This window comes from Sturnira hondurensis, unplaced genomic scaffold, assembly GCF_014824575.4.
Source record: "Sturnira hondurensis isolate 20B ecotype Veracruz unplaced genomic scaffold, ASM1482457v3 Scaffold0015509, whole genome shotgun sequence".
NCBI classification, from domain to species: Eukaryota; Metazoa; Chordata; class Mammalia; order Chiroptera; family Phyllostomidae; genus Sturnira; species Sturnira hondurensis.
This window is the reverse complement of record NW_028088140.1, coordinates 10,981,580-11,000,041: the sequence shown is the minus strand read 5'-3', so window position 1 is coordinate 11,000,041 and position 18,462 is coordinate 10,981,580. Positions and strand designations below refer to the sequence as shown.

General features: G+C 46.5%; 1 protein-coding gene across 14 annotated transcripts in view; it reads left to right on the top strand.

The window, feature by feature from the left end:
* CACNA1C (calcium voltage-gated channel subunit alpha1 C) overlaps positions 1–18,462 on the top strand; it is a 664,664-nt gene that overhangs the window by 553,143 nt on the left and 93,059 nt on the right. For 7 of the 14 annotated variants that reach the window (XM_037064760.1, XM_037064762.1, XM_037064772.1 and 4 more), the window contains 9 exons: positions 2,273–2,405; positions 5,663–5,792; positions 7,175–7,234; positions 11,512–11,618; positions 13,880–13,967; positions 14,511–14,618; positions 15,935–15,987; positions 16,298–16,444; positions 17,831–18,032. In XM_037064760.1, coding sequence (XP_036920655.1) covers positions 2,273–2,405; positions 5,663–5,792; positions 7,175–7,234; positions 11,512–11,618; positions 13,880–13,967; positions 14,511–14,618; positions 15,935–15,987; positions 16,298–16,444; positions 17,831–18,032 — 1,028 coding nt within the window. Of the gene's footprint in view, positions 1–2,272; positions 2,406–5,662; positions 5,793–6,985; positions 7,046–7,174; positions 7,235–11,511; positions 11,619–13,879; positions 13,968–14,510; positions 14,619–15,934; positions 15,988–16,297; positions 16,445–17,830; positions 18,033–18,462 lie in introns of all 14 variants that reach the window. The other 7 variants (XM_037064773.1, XM_037064771.1, XM_037064768.1 and 4 more) reach the window with 2 other exon arrangements.

The following is an 18,462-nucleotide window of genomic DNA, read 5'->3' as shown; positions in this document are numbered from 1 at the left end:
AAAACTGAAAAGAATACAAACAGCTCAAAAGAAATTTAAGATTCTTAGTTAAATTTCATCTGTAAATATTGATATCTAGGTCTAGTTGATTTAGGTCAAACTCTAGTTTTGCTTATTTTGCTTTTACTCAAAGATTTTACCTTTCTTTTACATGCCCATGTTTGGTATAAAAGTTTCAACCCTTTGCCTGTACACGATTTTTTATCTTGTGCCCCTCTCCTGCTGAAAATATTGATTGCATTGCTGGCAGCTCTAATTAATCTAGGGAAAGAATCTGATTTATTCAATCTATATTCTGCTGGTCCTCCAAAAAACCCTTGAGTCCCAAAACACTTCTTACTTGATAAAGAACCACGTTCTGCGCCAGGCATTTTTTCCCCTGTGTCTTCCTTTTAACCAGAGGAGAGTGTACAGAGCATAGCTGGTTCAGAGATGAACTTCCCAAACTATCTTTCCAACCAGCTTAGTCTCCCCCTGACCTCTTCTTGTGCAAATTCCCCTCTCCTATAGAGATAATGTTGGTGTAGAAGTTTAATCATGAAGAAATAAGGGCCACTATGTGCCAGGTATGATTTTGCTCTCCATAGTTTTCAGCACAGAAAGAGGTAGAACAGGCACGGTTAAAATCAGCAGCTAAGGCACTGTGTCCTGAGTAACTGTAGGAGGCCGAAGGTGTTGCTAGAACCCACAGGTTACTGCTCCCTGGAGCCCAGGTTTTCTGGAAAGCCAGGTGAATGATGCTCTCTGAAGTGGGGGTTCTTCCTTGCAGCTCTTCAGAGAGGGAGTTGATAGGCACTTCAATTAGGGAGAGAGCATATGAAAGGAGAAAGCCCACATTGAGTGAATTCATTTCCTGGGGCTGCCATGACAAATTACCACAAACAACAGAAATGTATTCTTTCACAGCTCTGGAACCAAGACATCTAAAGGCAAGGTGTTGGCAAGGCCACACTACTGAAGACTCTAGAGAGGATGCCCCCTTGCCTCTTCCTAGGTTCTGCTGCTTGCCAGCAGTCCTTGGTGTTCTGGCTTGTAGCTGCTTCGCTCCAGTCTCTGCTTCTGTCTTCACATGGCCTCCTCCCTGCATATGTCTGTGTCTCTCCTTAGAAGGACAACAGTCCTTTAGTTTAGGGCACACCTTAGTCCAGTATGACCTCATCATAACTAATTGCATCTGCAAAGATGCTATTTCCTACACGAGATCACATTCTGAGGCCCCCGAGAGGGCCTGAATGTTGTGGGCATTGTTCAACCCAGTACAGTGAGTGTTCAGAAAACAGTGTGATGTTAGTGGAAATTCTGTCAGAGAATGATGGCAGGCAAAGATCAGACTGAGAAAGATGCTAAGCACTGATTTACAGATAAGAGTCTCTCCCATGGGTACAGATAGTAAAAAAAAAAAAAACAAAAACAAACAGGTAAAATGCTATATGAACCATTCCAAGGTACATATGAACTATTATCCCATCTTACAGATGGCAAAGCTGAGGCACAGAGGGACTAAATAAAACCCCTGTAGCCAGGAAGAAACAGAGCCAAGATTTAGATCAAGGCCTTGGCTGAAGAGTCCATGTCTTAACTCCCATTCTTCTTCCAAACATTTTAAATGCAGTTGATCAAAGCAGGACATGCACTGGTCTCCTTCCATGTGCAGCAACCTTGCAAGCAAAGGGAGAAGTGATTTACCTTAGGTCCACATTAAATGTGGCCACTGGCTGGAAGAACAAAGTGTCTAGACATTTGAATGAAGGGCCTGTTGTGATCAGCATAACTGCCCCATCATAATTTTGTTGTACTTTCAGGTATGCAGAGAGTACAAGGATGGGGTTGTTTGCAAGGAATCCCACAAGTCAACTGAGCCATATCTTTTCTTCTACCTGGCAATGCTGTAGTCTCACCTGGTCTCCTTTTCTAGTACATTATAGCTAGAATGATCAACCATCCTAAATTCCATGGGACTGAGGGGTTTCCTGGGATGTAGGAGTTTCAGTTTAAAAACCAGCACCATCCTGGGAAAACTGGCATGAGTTAGTCACCTTGCATAAATGCCCCTGTATTGTGTGCTGCCAGGACAGTCTTTCTCTAACATGGATGATCTCCAGCAGTGCCCACGGGGAGAGCTGAGTGTCTGTCCTGGTTGGTATTCTGTCTTTTGAAATACAAATGACATCGTGATTCCTGTCAGTATGAAGGTATCTGGAGTAGGCAGCACAGTGGTGACAATAAGGGGGAGTAGTGGAGTTATTTAGAACGTGCTTTTTTTGTCTTTCAGGAGAAGAGGATGAGGAGGAGCCTGAGATGCCTGTGGGCCCACGCCCACGCCCACTCTCTGAGCTGCACCTCAAGGAAAAGGCAGTGCCCATGCCTGAAGCCAGTGCATTTTTCATCTTTAGCCCCAACAACAGGTGTGTAAGAATAGTGGGACGGGGGGCCTGTGCCCTCTCCATGATCCAAGGCCAACAGGTGCCAACCTCTGGGTGGAGCCTGGGACTGCCCCAACTCCCTACAACTTGTGTGAGGAGAGAGAAGTTTTGTCCTTCCCCATATTAAATGTATTATCTGCTTTAAAGTAAGCTGTCATTTCTACTGTCATTTCTTTGTAGGTAATCTGCTCCTTATCTCTTTTTAGGGAAGAGTTCTGGAATCTGAATTAGAAGGCCTATATTTACTTTTCTCTTCATTTTTTGAAATGTGTAAACTCTATTTCTATTCTTTTGGTGATTATTCTTGGTAATAGTAAGTCTATTTCATTTAACAAAGTCTAAAGCTAAACAATATATTTAACTTCATGCAAAATAGAGGGAGCTTAGACTATTTTAACTCCTCTCAGCCCCTCCTGCCTCACCTATTTTTGTTGATTGGTATGTAGTCCTGACCTTTGTTTTTAACCCAAGTTAGACATTATTATCAGTATTATTATATAGACAGTATATATTTGGATTTACATACAACTCACCAGTTCATCCTTTTGCAGTCATTTTTTCTTCCTACAGTACATTCATTTTTTTCTCTTTTAAATTACAGTTGACATATATTATATTAGTTTCAGGTGTCCTAAAGCACATTCTTGAGAAGTTCCTGTAGTTCCTTTATGATAAATTTATTTGGTCTCTCTCTGTTTATCTGTAATTGTTTATATTTCTTGTTCTTGAAACATGTACACAGTTTTATATCAACAGGTTTTGTCCCTCAGCATGTTAAATGTGTTAACTCCACTGTGAGATTGGCTGTTTTTCCTGACTCCTACTATCATTTCTTTGTAGGTAATCTGCCCCTTATCTCTAACTGCTTTTACCATCTTCCATTGCCTTTGACGTTGTGCAGATTTGCTACCATGTGTCTAGACATGGACTTTTTCCCCCATTTATCTTGCTGGCGATATGTCATGCTTCCTAAGTCTATGGATTTATATTTTTGTTCAGTTCTTGAGTGACATTGAAAATTAAAATAGAATTGCTATTTCTTGAAAAATTACAGCCATAATCTCTTAATATTGTCCCTCCTCATTCTCTCTATTCTTTCCTTCTGGTACTCTAATTAAACACATGTCAGACCTCATTCTGTCCACTGTATCTCTTAATGTGTCTTGCATATCTTTCATCTCCTTATCTCTCTTTTGGTATGCTGGGCAATTTCTTCAAATATATCTTCCAGTTCCTTAATTCCCTCTTCAACTTTGTCTGTGTTAAATCAGTTTTTATATTGACTATTATATTTTTCATTTCAGGCAGTTCCATTTCTTGCTTGATTTTCTGGATTCATCTGTCTATATCTAACAACTACCAATTAATTTATCATCTTTGTGATCAAGAACTTGATTTCATTAAATATTTCAAATACAGTTGCCCTATATTCTGTACCTGATATATTTAATATTCACAGTGTTTGGTGGAGAGGAAGAGTCTAAATCACTTATTTGTTGTGTTTTTTTTTTCTGATTTTCCATCTTAATGGCTTATTTTCTTGTATGTTTAATGATCTTTGACTGTGGCTCAGTAGTGCATATTAATTGGTAAGATTCCTGTGGTCCCAAATTATTGTGGGGAAGCTTTCTTCCAAATTCACCTGGCTTGAAAGGAAATTTCCTGATAGCAGTGCTGCTGCTGGCAGCTTTGCCCTTCCTGGCTACCTACTACACAGGCCCTAGGTCAAAAAATTTGTTTGTTTGTTTGCTTGTTTGAAGGGGTGGTCATTGCAGACTTCTCCTAACTACCGTGAAACCAGAATTGGCACCCTGAATGGTGTGGCTCAGTTGGTTGGAACATCATCCCATAACTGAAAGGTTGTAGATTCAATTCTCTGTCAGGTTTGTGTCAGTTGCAGGTTTGGCCCCAGGTCTGGGGGTGTGTGATCTCTAGTAGGGGTGAATACAGCAGGAAACCAAATGATGCTTCTCTCTTGTATGGATGATTCTTGCTCTCCCGTCCACTCTCTCTAAAAGCAATGAAAAAATGTCCTTAGTTGAGGATTAAAAAAAAACAGAACTGTCTCAAAGAGCTTGCCTTTTCAAGGATTTGGTGCTTCAACAGTAAGGTCTTTCAGAGCATTTAGTCAGCCACAGTGTCAGGAGCAGAGGTCTGAAGCCAGGTTTTTTCAAGCCCTCACTCTTGTACTCTACAGGTTGTGTTTCAGGGCAAGCTCTTGGATTTCATTCTTTTTATTTATAAAATGAAAACAATGCCATCACCCATATCTCCTTTCTAAATTGTCAAGATGAGATAGCTCATGAGTACTCTTGGCATTCGAGGGTATAGCATTTATGGTACTATCAGTGAGTGCCCAGAGGTCCATGTATGTAGTACTTTGTAGTTGTGCTTAGGTATGGAATTGAATTGTACACCTTGGAACTATTACACAGAGTAAATCACCTCAACGGAGTGTAAGTTCAGCCATTCTCTTGCAGCCCACATCTCTGGGTGGCTCTGTTGTCTGTACATAAAAATATGAAATAGATCTTAAAGTGGGTCTTTTAATGATGGGGAAAAGAAGTCCCCCAACGGAAACCAGCTACTGTCACAGTGGTATTTGAAAGGTCTCAGATATAATCCCCTAAAATGTCAAAAGTGTACTGTCAGTGAAAAGGCTTTATTTTTGTCACAATTAAAGTGTTTTTATTTTTATTTTTAAAAATGGTTTTATTGTTGTTCAAGTACAGTTGTCTGCATTTACTCTCCACCACTCCCCCCCACCCCATCCCACCCCACCTTTCTCCCTTGCTTCCACCCTGCCTTGGTTTTGTCCAGGTGTCCTTTATAGTTGTTCCTAAAAACCCTTCCCCCCATTATCCCTACCCTGTCCCCTCTGGTTACTGTCAGTTTGTTCTTTATTTCAATGTCTCTGGTTATATTTTGTTTGCTTGTTTGTTTTGTTGATTACGTTCCACTTAGAGGTGAGATCATGCGGTATTTGTTTTTCACCGCCTGGTTTATTAGTGAAAGGGCTTTAGAACAGCAAAGTCCTGTGTGGACGGGCCTTGTAGTTGGGGCAGGGCTGTGGCTATGTTCCCCAGCATCAGTAAGACTTCTGGCTGAAGAACCTGCTCCTCAAACTGACAAATACCTTCTGGAGGCTGAAAGGAGGACTTGAGGCTCCTGAGACCTAGGGAGCTGCTTTCCTTGCCTTCTTGACATGCTTCTCTTGTTTTCTCCTCCGCCTCACGCAGGTTTCGCCTCCAGTGCCACCGTATCGTCAATGACTCAATCTTCACCAACCTGATCCTCTTCTTCATTCTGCTCAGCAGCATTTCCCTGGCTGCTGAGGACCCTGTCCAGCACACCTCCTTCCGGAACCATGTATGCATTCCCTTTGTTCTCTGCACCCCTCCTCCCAAAAACATGACTGGGTCCATGGCTTCTGTTACTGACCTCATTGTGCAGCCAGGAGCCCAGCTCCAAATCTCATAGTCAAATGCACAATAAATGTTTCTTTACGAGATTAAGGCTTTGGTAGAAACCATCCAAGGACCACAAGCAAGTAAGAGAACATGTACCCAAATACTTCAGGCTGGCCTAATTGGCAAAGGTCAGGACTTTCATTGCCCTGTGGATGTTCCCCAGGAAGCTCTGGTTTCCTGTACAGTTAAATAACCACTGACTTCCTGACTTGTTCCCCCTATACTCTGACCAGTCCTAATCATTAGGGAGATAGGGAGCATTGGCAAACAGGTGCCAGTATTAAGGCTGACCTTATAGGAAAGAGCTTCAGAGACCATCTGTGGAGTAGAAAACTAAACTTAGAGGCCCACCCAAGGCTCTGGTGAACAACGTTAAAGCTTAGAATAAGAATTGCTCTATCTCAGTCTTAAAAACAAATCCCAACCAGGTGTGCGTAAAGAGAGGAGCCTACCAATCTAAAGCCATAGCTGTGTAAACCACTTGGTCCTGCTTGGTCCAGAGCTTTTTTACTGAGAGGGGTATTGGCCCTACCTCCAATCCACTGAGGTACAATAAAACACAAAAGCATGAAGCCTGCCCCCAGCCTGGTCATGCACCTTCATGTGCCCCAAAAGATACAACACCAGTGTAGATTTCCACCAACACGAAAAACTGGCTGAGTCACACAAGTGTTAGTTAAGCACTTGTCATGTTCCTGCAAAAACAAACAAACAAACCCCACTCTCTGTCCTTTTGACAAGTGTTTATCTCCATGGTCTGATTTGGGTTTGATTAATGAGAAAAGCATCAAACTAGATGCTGTGCTGACTCAGGACCAGCCAAGGCCTGCCCTGGAAGCCCCCCTCACACATCTGGGGACTGTGTGCAGAGCCACTAAGCTGCCTGAGGCCAGCCTGCTCCGGGGGGCCAGTGGTGCATGTGCCACTCATCTCCTAACACATTTCTACTTGTCTCCATGTGGGAAGGCTCAAGTGGCATGTATTGCAGTTTTGAAATGTGATACCTTTTCTGGTGAACACCCACTGACCTCTCCTCCCCTCCTGCTTCCTCCCTTTCCCTCTCCATTCCCACTCTGTTTCTTTGTTTTGCAGATTCTGTTTTATTTTGATATTGTTTTTACTACCATTTTCACCATTGAAATTGGTCTGAAGGTAAAGTCCTGACCCCTCTCCCTCCTCCTGCACACAAGCTCTCTGCTGCTGCCTGTCCCTAACACACACGCTGGAGTTGATGCCCAGTTCCCTCTAAGAGCCACTAATCCAATTGTGCTTATTTTTCAGATCCTAGGCAATGCAGACTATGTCTTCACTAGTATCTTTACATTAGAAATTATTCTTAAGGTAATGCAATCTGAGAAATGCATTCTTTCTCTATTTCCATCCTGTCTGTCTCTTTTGTTTCTTTTACTGTCTCTCTTTAACCCTCAAGCCTGAAGTCAGAAGAATTAGGGCCCCTGACTTGGCGCTAGCACTCTGCCCAGGCTCAGAAGCCAGAAGAAACCCACCCCACCCCACACCTGCCTCCTTCTGGCCTGGTGTTTGGCTGCTAGTGCCAACACTGGTGTGGTCCTGTCATGGGAACTGGCCCTGTTCCCGTGAGCAGAGCCCCACACCTGCCCACACACCCCATCTCTGGGCCATTGGTGATGAACCCCGTTTGGAACCCTCCTTCCCTCCTCCTGCCCAGGAGATGCCACATAAACTGCACAGGTGGAAAAGCTTAGGGGCCATGGCAGAGTCACTTTGGCTATCCTCTTTGATGCCCTTTGTCAGCACCTTCCCCAGTCCTTGCAGCAGACGTTGGGCCTAACACAAAATTTGTGCCCAGTCTCCCCACTGAGAACTTTTGATAGACAACTCTACATTACTTCTGAACCCTTGGTTGCCTGCCTAAAAGCTTTGTTGCAATGCCCCTTGCCCTGAAAATTAAGGAGGGAAGTAGTACTGGAGACCCAAATAGAGGGGGTAAGAACCAAGTTCTGGAAGATTCTGAAGTGCTCAGGCTTAGGACCCAGACTTGAGGGCTAACTGCCAGTAGCTCTGGGGGCAGGCAGCCTCATTTGCAGAAATGCTGTGGCACCTCTATCCCAAGTGGGCTGAGCCCACCTAGCGCAGCATTGGCGTGAGGTGGGTTTTTTTCTTGTTATTTATATTAATACACAATTAGTAGGTTGCTTTTATTATGATTGCTAAGTTTTTCCAGTATACTTCTGAGCCTCTAACCAATGCATCTTCATGCCAGTTCATCTGCAATATAGGGCATGGATTCTGAGACCTGGTAAAAGTGCATTTCCACATTTGTCCTCTCAGAACGAGGTCCTGAGTTTTACCCTAACCCAAGCATAGACACAACAGAAGGGTCAAAGGCTCTGAAGTGCATGCTGCAGCTGTGTGCCTTCTTCCTGGGACACCCTCCTGGGCTGCTGCTTCCAAGGAGTCCAGGTTCCCTTTTTGCCCCTTCAGGTGGCTGGTGCAAACCAATGCCCACATCTGACCCCCTGACCCTTCTTTTCCTGATGGAACACCCAAGTCATGACCCAGTCTTTAATGTACATGACAGTTCTGTCATTTCCAGTTACAATTTGAGTGGGTCAGTTTGTGTGTGTGTGTGCGTGTGTGTGCGTGTGTGTGTGTGTGTGTGTGTGTTTCTTTTGCGCAGACCCCCAGCCTCTGTCCCTGGTTCCAGATAATAACACTGTTTCTCAGGTTTTCTCTCTGCTCAGCCGAGTAGATCTGGGTAGGTCCTGGTCCCTGGGGTGGGAAGAAGGGACCAAGAGCGGCCTGGCTGTATTAGGAGGCAATGATGGAGAGCCCCCTTTCTAGAAAGAACTGATTCTTTTCAGACTCAAAGAGGTACACAAACACCCCAAATTCTTTCCTGCAACAAGCAAAGCTCTGAAGCTCAATTCTTAGCACCCCCCTATACAGCTTCCCAGTGGATTTCAATGGTGCTGTTTGCTGTAAACTCTGCCATACAAGCAGAAGTGAAAGGTCTCTTCACAAGCATTGTCCTGGCAGACCCTTCCCTATCCTTCCACCCTTTCCCTCTTCTACTCTCTTATTCTCATTGTGCTTCTCTAAAAATAAATGCAAACCCCAGTACACTCCCTGCACCTCCTTCCCACCGGGTTCCTCTGCCTGGCCTAAAGGCCGAGTGTCCTGCCGTGACACAGACAAGGGTGGTCATCCAAGAGGAGCACCTAGTATCAGAAGCAGATGAAAGACCCAGTAATGTTGGGCCTTTGAGAGAAAAAGCTTATAAGACCACAATAGTTGGACTGTCTGTCACCTAGAGGAGGAAGGAGCTGGAATTAGGACCAATAAGCAGAAATTACAAAAGACAAAATGCATTCAATAACTGCAATTGCCGCCTATGGAAGTGGTGATCACCCATGGCTGCTTTTCCAACTCAGAGTCAGGGATCCTATGTCCCACTCCTTGTCTCTCCTTAGGCTGAAAATACCCCAGCAGTGAGTGGGCTTTTCCTAGGCAGTGGCTCAGAACTGTTAGGAAACAGGCACTGGGTGGTGTGGTATGGTGCGGCAGGGGCAGCCAGCAAAACAGGGTAAAGAACAAACTTTTCACTGGGGGCCAGGACCTGGCCTTTTTTTGTACCCCGAGTGCCACAGGTAGTTTTCAAGCAACTGCTTCATTTTTTAGCATCCACTTCCTTTTTTCTTCAGCCACTCGTGCCCCTTCACACACACAGTCACATTCACAGTACTTCCCCTGACAAAACAGGAGCCCAAATCAAAGGACAGAAGTTGGCACTCTGAGCCCCAGCCACCCACCTACCAAGGAATGCTTTCCCTGGAATGCAGAAGGCTCTGCTGGAGCTCAGTAGTGTCCTCACACTATTTAAGCCAGGAGCAAGGCAGAGGCAGAGCCAGTACCCTCTGTAGGATGAAGAGTGAGATGGCTAGTGAAGGCCTCGAGCTTCAGCAGGTGTGGAGCACTTTGGTTAATATGAGCCATGGGAGCCACCTAAGTATGCTCCCTGGGTTCCCTAGTCTTGACCGAGCGGCAGGGCAACAAGCCCCTCCAGATGGCAGGCATGCAGGAGAGCTCTCCAACTACATTCCCCTGCAACTTTTTATATAATCTCATTTTTAGAAACTATTGCAGGACACAGGTGCCTGAGTCCCCTCTGACCCCCCTGTGGCAAGAGATTAATGGAAAGAATTAGGTTGCAAGAGCTATTTTTGCTCATTTCTCCTGTGTTTGCTTTTGAAGTGCTCTGCAGACATGCTGCCCTGAGCATGCTCTGATCCAAAGAGATGAGATGGACCCTGGTGACCAGGGAGCCACTCTTAGCCACTCAGTCATCAGCTTCAAATATTTCCCCTTGGCTGACGCTTTGTGGCCCATGACCTTTCACAGCCTTTAACCTGAAAATCCAATGCCTTTAGTTCAAGTCAACGAAGTTAGAAAGGCTGTGGTTCAATGTCTAGAGTGGCTTTATATGGAGCTCTGAGGGAGGTAATAATAGCCAAGACCTGGAGTAATACTCATCATTCTACGTGTTCCCTTTTGGTTTTCCAAGGGCTCTCATGTGGTTTCCAGTATGTGATATGTGCCTCAGAAAATCAGGGAATCTTATTGATGAGGAAACAACTTCCCCTGGGCAGAAGGATTCCAGAATTCAGCCATCTGGCCCCAACACTTACATAGCACTACTATCAACAGGATTTTGTGCTAAGTTATTGATATGTAATAACTGAAGCCTATAACCCTATAGGGGGGATATCATCAGTTCCTCACATTCCAAAACAAAGAATAGTTCAGTAACTTGCCCACACCATACAAATAAAACAATAGGGTTGGGATTCAGACTCCGGGGCCTGGCTCCAGTACCTGTGCTCTTTAACACTGTACCACACAGCCCCTCTGAACACACAGCTCATGTCCTTCAAGAGCATGCAGTCTAGAAGCAAGACAGTAGAACTGAATTTAGGATATTTGCACAGATCAGAAGTATGTTTGAGGCTAGGACATGGAGGGATGCCAATGGCCAGAGTTACTGGTAGAACTTCTCACTGGGCAGCAGAAGACCACCTGCCCCAATTTGCCTGAGACTGAATAGCTGCCTGGGACCCCAGATGTTCAGAACTGACCTGGGAAAGTCCTGGGAAACTGGGACGGTTGTGACCCTACTGGGCATGTCCACCTTCCCCAGATGGCTAGTGTCCTGAGCTGGCCCAGAGACAGATGGAATTTGGAGAGGAGGCTGGTCAGGAAAGCACAGCATGGGACCCCTCAGGGCTGGCGTCATAGACATGTGATGAGGAACTGTAGACAGAGAATGAGAAAGGGATGGTGGCCTGATCTGAGAGGGCCTCAAATACAGGATTGAAGAGTCTGGAGTTGGCTGGTAGGTAGAAGGAGCCACTGATAGATCCTGAGCTGGGGATTCTTTGGTGGCTATGTAAACAGTTGTAGAACCCTTTTCTGGCACTGTATCCTTCTTAAGTCCTGCCTGCACCCCAGTCCTCTGTCACCTCTCTGCTCTTCAGTGGGGCTCGCCATGGGGTGCTGTGGGAGGGAAGAGTGGTGTGAAGGGCTCCCTGGGGCTCGGGCAGGTGCCACTCACACTGGTGTCTCTCTGTGCCTCCCTGCAGATGACTGCTTACGGGGCTTTCTTGCACAAGGGCTCCTTCTGCCGGAACTACTTCAACATCTTGGACCTGCTAGTGGTCAGCGTGTCCCTCATCTCCTTTGGCATCCAGTGAGTAAAGCCCCCTCTGCCACAGTGGGGCATGCAGCTAGGAATGGGTGTCAGACAGGACGTAAGACTCTGGAGGGCCTTCCTGCCCCCTGCCTGTGGGCCTATGATGGGGTTGGTGTGGGGCCTCTGACTTATACATGTGGCAGCTTTCATTTCTTGTGCCCGTGTTGTGTCCTCAGTGGCATCACACTTGACGGATGTCAGTCCAGCAGGAATACAGTGAAATGTCTGGGTCTTTCCATGGCAGGATGGTCAGGCCCAATTATAATGGGAAGAATGTCACTAGGGCCTTCCTACCCCTTTCACCATGTGCCCAATGCCCTTGGCTGCCCTCAGCTCCACAGGCCTGCCATTGCTACCATCCGCCCGGATCTCTGGTCCATCCTCCCTCCCTTCGTCTCACCTCGGTCTACAGTCAAAGCACCTGCTGAGAGAGGGAGGGAGGAAGAGAGGAAGGGAAGGAGCAGGGATTGAGGGGAAGAATTATTCTTAATCTTGACTACACAGTGGAACCACCTAAGTAGCTTTTAAAAAGACATTTGCTCCAGAGATTTTATTTAATTGGTCTGGGGTATAGCCTGGGCTTTAAGATTTTTAAAAGCTCTCCAGGTGATTCCACTGTACAACCAAGGTTGCGGCGAACTTGCTCAGATTTAAAAGTCTCTAATTACAAGTTTCTCCCAAGCTTTATCAGCTAATAATGCTAATCATGCACTTGAACTTTCCAAGCACTTTCATACACACATTCTTCTATGGCAATCAGAAAAACCTATAAGGTAGGCATGTCAAGTACAGTTATTGCCAGTTTATACAGAGCAAAACTGAGCTTCACAACATGATGAGACTTGCCCAAGGTCACACTGATGGCAAAGAAACAACTCTGGGTCTTCCCTCCCAAGGGTGTTTTCATGGTCAGCCTAGAAAGCATGGAGATGGGGGTGTTAGGAGTCAGAGTCTCCTCTAATCATCAATAATATGACCCACAACCATCTGCTCTTTAAGCCTACAGGTCTGATTCTAATCCCAGCACAACCATGAAATCACTATTTAACCTTGAACCGAGAACTCCTCCCTTTAGTTTGCACTATTCCCATCTATCTTTAAATCCCTTCCATCATGATTCAGTGCAAACCGACTCCCTCCCTGAGATACCCAGATAGGTAGAAATGTCCTTAGAATCCTTTGTAGTAAAAGAGCCATAGCCAGAGAAATGATATCTTTCTATCAGCTCCCTCTTGAGCACATCATTCTGACCCCCTAAAGAATGAACTTAGCACTTGCTGACCTGTCATACATTTTTAGGTCCCAAGGTGGGCACAAGGCTCTCTAAAAGCTAGAGAAGATTATCTCAATCATATGGTTAGCCTTGTGAGGGTTAGGATTCACTTCAGAGTTGCTCACCAAGCTGGCAAGGTGAATAAGGCCACCTGGATTGATGGATAGCCCCTTCTGCAGAGGGCCTGCTGGGGGGCTGGCACCCTAGTGCCTCCTTTCTACTAGGGACAACAGTGGCCCAAGGCTCCCAGAGGTTCTTTTGTGGCCCTGGCATGCTAGGTGTGGGGAACCTATTGTGTAGAATCATTCCTTCAAGTCCTGACTGAGCTATGAACCAGAGTGTTTTACATATAAGTACACTGGGCAACTACCTAGCACATATGTTTAGAGATAAATACCAAACTATCTCCTGCTGTGCCATGTGCCTCTGGCCGCAGGCCTGCAGTGCCATGATTTGTGTAGTGTTTCAATTTCAGTGATGTCTTCTCAGACATAATAATAAAGCCACCATTAATTCAGTTCACAGTATCCAAGCACACTGTTAGATGACTCACATCTTACTTAACTCTCGCAACAACCTTATGAAGTGATTCCTACCCAGTTTGACAGATGAAGAAATAAGGGCTCAGAAAAGTTAGGAAACTGATCCTCAGTGACTTGCTGGTACATGGCAGAGCTGGGTTTGAACTCAGGTCTGCACATCTAAAGCTATCTCTGTGATGAGTCTCAAGGCCCCTGAGAATCATGATATTACTAGTGACTCTTAGTGAGTTGCTTTTCATATTTACTCACCACAGGACAGTCCAGGTATCAGGCGAGCCTCACATCCCCATGGTGTGGGAGCTGGAAGGAGAGCAGGGTCCCAGGATGAGAAAGCCCCCTTTACAGTTTTGCCTGGGGTTGGCCTGCCAGCATACCCCTCTCCACATCTGCTACTTTACCAAAAACAGGAGAAGCTCACTCCCTGCCCTGCTTTCCTTTCCCAGGTCCAGCGCAATCAATGTGGTAAAGATCTTGCGAGTTCTGCGAGTCCTCAGGCCCCTGAGAGCCATCAACAGAGCTAAGGGACTGAAGGTGAGAAGGGCAGGCCTGAGCAGGGAGCCATCAATCTGGCAAGCACACACCAGTCTGTGGACTGGAGGGAGCTAAGCTGAGGAGAGTGGTAGGCTGCCGGAGGAGGGAACGGTCAGATCCAGTACCTGCCCTGTTGGAGCCTGAACTCTCCTGCCTGCTTGTCCAGTCCCACTCCAAGAACTGTGACAGGCACACACTCAAAATCTGGACTTCTAAGCAAAACTTTCGCAAAAAGGAGACCCATGCTCAAACCCCTGCCCCGATGGTGATGAAGCCCCTCTGTTCCTGTACCTACAAAATGGGAAGTTAGCAGGGCTTTCATCCCTGTGGTTACCTAGAGCCCAATGGGGGCCATTGCGTTCCACTGGGCTCATCCCCATTTGGCTTTGGAAGGTGCTTTGCCTTTTTGAGTCTGAGGTACCCACTGTGGTGAAGGGCTGCCCATGCTGCCTCCCAGGAGAGGCTTGTGCTTAGACAAAGGAAGCTCAGGCTACAGGCATTTTCTGAACCCACATCCCTTTCCCGCCTGCTTGCCCACTGCAGCATGTGGTTCAGTGCGTGTTCGTCGCCATCCGGACCATTGGGAACATCGTAATCGTCACTACGCTGCTTCAGTTCATGTTTGCCTGCATTGGGGTGCAGCTCTTTAAGGTAAAGTCTTGGCCCCTCCTTCTCCTCCTACCAGGATTCTTGAGAAAGGGACCCAGCAGATACAGCAGAAAGAGAGCTGTGGCCTGGTCAGATTTGTGGTGAAAGTCGTCACAGCCCTGTTCTCAGCTTCCCAGACCATAAGAGAGATGGGCTTGGAAAGAGGCATTGCTTCACCAGGCAAATACCCCTCACCTGCTAAGTGCTGCCTGCTCTTCAGGTCTTGCCCTTCCTTCTAGCAAGAAAGGGAGAAGGACTCCTGTGCTCTGAAACCTCCATGTCAGGCACCTGTGCAAAACTATCAGGGGTTCCCTTTTATCAACAGCACCAAGTCGCCCCCTCCCACCCCACGTTCTTCAGAGTCCTGCCTCTCTCCAGGCTCTCTCTCACTGCCTCCTGACAAGGCTCCTCAGCTCCAGGTTTGCCAGCCTTCTTGGCTTCTGCTCCTTTCTACCTTAATCCTTTTATTTCTGTTATTCTCCCATTGGAAGCATTCTTCCCCCTGCCCTATCCCACCCACGCAACAAACTTCCACTGATTTCCTCCCACCCAGTTTGTCGCTTCAAGCCCAGCTCCACTGCTCTTTTCCTCGAGAGGTCAGCGCTCATGGAGTGGATGTTCCTTGGCTGGATTCAAATGGTTCCTGTGGCTCTGACATCTTTATGTATGTGACTCAGTTTTCCCAACCTGTATGCTGCTCTCCTTGTACTTTTTGTCCCTACTTTCTAGCACAAGGGTCCCCAACCCCTGGGCCATGGCCTTTTAGGAACCAGGCCTCACAGCAGGAGGTGAGCAGCTGGCAGGTGAGTAAGGGAAGCGTCATCTGTATTTACAGCTGCTTCCCATCTCTTGCATTACCACCTGAGCTCCACGTCCTGTCAGATCAGCGGGGGCATTAGATTCTCAGGAGCACGAGCCCTACTGTGAACTGCGCATGTGAGGGATCTAGGTTGCTCACTCCTCAGGAGAATCTAATGCCTGATGAGCTGAGGAGGAGCGGAGGCGGTGATGCCAGCCCTGGGGAGCGGCTGCACATACAGATCATCATGAGCAGGGAGGTGTGACTGCACAGACGCCGTAATAAATCAGGTGCTGGCAGACTCACATCAAAGCCCTATCGGTGAGTGGCAAGTGGCAATGAAGCTGCATCTGGTGGCAGGCTGTAAAGTCATCCCCTCCAGCCCTAGTCTGTGGAAAAATTATCTTCTGTGAAACCGGTCCCTGGTGCTAAAAAGGTTGGGGAGTGCTGCCCTGGCACATTTTTTATTGATTCATTGACTAATGAACATCTCCAATTCCTTTATTCTTTTGCCTTCCAGGGAAAGCTGTACACCTGTTCGGATAGCTCCAAGCAGACAGAGGCAGAATGCAAGTGAGTGCAGGCTGGTGGGCGAACAGGGCCAATGGAGTCAACTCAGGGGGTTGGTTACTTCGCATGAGAGGAGGGACATCCCATTCTTTCTCTGATAGCAGTGGCAGTTGGACTTTTACCCAGGGATAATCTGGTCCCATGGACATAACTTGTAACAGGTTCACCCACTAAAGCTCCTCCCAATGGCTAGAACCGTAGGGTTTAAGCCTAAGTAGTCCCATCCCACCCAGCATGCCAAGAGTCATTGGTGGATCAAGTGTGAAAGGAGATGAGAGACCCCCAGAATTAACTCTTTCTCTTCCTTTCTCAGGGGTAACTACATCACATACAAGGATGGAGAGGTTGACCACCCCATCATCCAGCCCCGAAGCTGGGAGAACAGCAAGTTTGACTTTGACAATGTTCTGGCAGCCATGATGGCTCTCTTCACTGTCTCCACCTTTGAGGGGTGGCCAGAGTGAGTATGCAAATGAAGGCCTATCCACCCTGTTATTAGAAGCCAAGATATTGTCCTCACACACATTCACTGAGTTTTATTCCTGTCCCACACTCCTTCCCAGAGGTCCTGCTTACCAGCTTCCTCCCCAGGAGTATGGGTGTGTAGGCTGTCATCACTGCTGAAACATAGACTCTTCTTTCCATAGAAGATGTCAACATTTCATAAACTCCAACCAAAAATGAGCTTTTTTAGCACCTCTTCCCAACCTCAGAGTGCGCCTGAATGATAGGGGTCTCTTGTCATCACCCTCATGTCACCCAGGAGTGGGTGTGGGGAGAGCTTTTCCAGTGTGGGCCCTTGGATCACCACAGGATTCAAGATTATCACCCCTAACATGCACTCAATGTATGTGAAGATGGTGGAGATGTATGTTTTACTAGCCTCCTTAGAGAAACCTGTGCCTATGTCTATGGTGGGAAGCAAGTAAGGGATGGCGAGCCTAGGTCCAAGTTTCTCTGCAAGGCAGTATTTTCATGACTAGACCACCAGCTGGGTGCCCTTTACAGTGTGTCACTGTGCCAGGCAGCATGTCCATCAGGTGCTCTACATGTTTTTGTACAGACACCTGTCCCCCCCACTTTTGTATTCCAGTGAAGTCATCATCTGAAAGTCAGAAAATTCTACATATTTGTAAGTCAACAATAGCACATGGATCTTAGATAAGAGTTGCCAATATTATATGGTAAAATATAGCTGATACCTAGGGAATAACCAAGTACTGTGCTGGGTAAAAACAGAAGGAGCAGAGGCAGTCCCTCTGTGCATGAGGAGGAATAAACATGGTGGGCACAGAGCCAAGGCCCAGATGGGTGCACACACATACACCATCTAGTGTAAATTCAGACCATCACAGGTGATCTCAATAAACCTGGGTCATTGGTTATCTAGTATTTTTATCCAAATGGATATTAGATCTCTGATAGATTTATTTTATGTTCACTGTAACATCCTGTGAGTCTATCAGTTTGCAAAGCTGTTTCAATATTTACCAATATTTCCAGTATTTGAAATCAATGTCCATGACTCATGTTACATTAAAATAATTCTTGACAGTTTCAAAACACCTTCATATATGTCATCTTGCCATGTAGGAAAGTCAGGAGTTATTGTCTCCATTTTACAAATGAAAAATCTGAGGCTCAAAGAGGTTATGTGATTTGTCCAAGGTCATGAGGCAGGTAAGTGGCACAGCTGGGATTTGAACTCAGACCTTCTGACTTATAGCTTCTTAGAGCTGTTTCTAGCACCCCTGAGCCCAAGGACCCCTAGGAGCAGCAGTGCCGCATTTCCACAGAGGTGATGCTGCTTCTTCAGTCCCTCTGTGGGGTCTGTCTCCTCCCCCAGGCTGCTGTACCGCTCCATCGACTCCCACACGGAAGACAAGGGCCCTATCTACAACTACCGCGTGGAGATCTCCATCTTCTTCATCATCTACATCATCATCATTGCCTTCTTCATGATGAACATCTTTGTGGGTTTCGTCATCGTCACCTTCCAAGAGCAGGGAGAGCAGGAGTACAAGAACTGTGAGCTGGACAAGAACCAGGTAGCTCCCTCAGAAGGAGAGGAACAAGGCGGTGAGAGGGAAACAGGGTACATGAGAAATGACAGCAGTTGACAGCCTGAGACCCACCCAGAAGAGAGGCTGTAGTCAGGAGTAGATCCACGTGCATACTTCAGCCATCTGTCTGCTCAATGAGAAGAAGGCTCCCAGTCTTCTGGAGGAACCTGAGCAAAAGAAATGCAAATCCCAGATCTGCCAACTGCATTCATTCAGCCAACAAACACTTCTTAAGTGCCTCCTTAAGGAGACACTATGATAGACCCTGGGGGGGGGGGGGACCCTCATCCTTTATCTAGAAGCTGGTGAATTAGAAAGTGCCCATATGGGCTGGCACCATTAGTAGAGAGGAAAGAAACTGGAACAATGAGGGCTTGAGAGTTTTGGAGGTGGAGAAGAACACAGCATTAGAAAA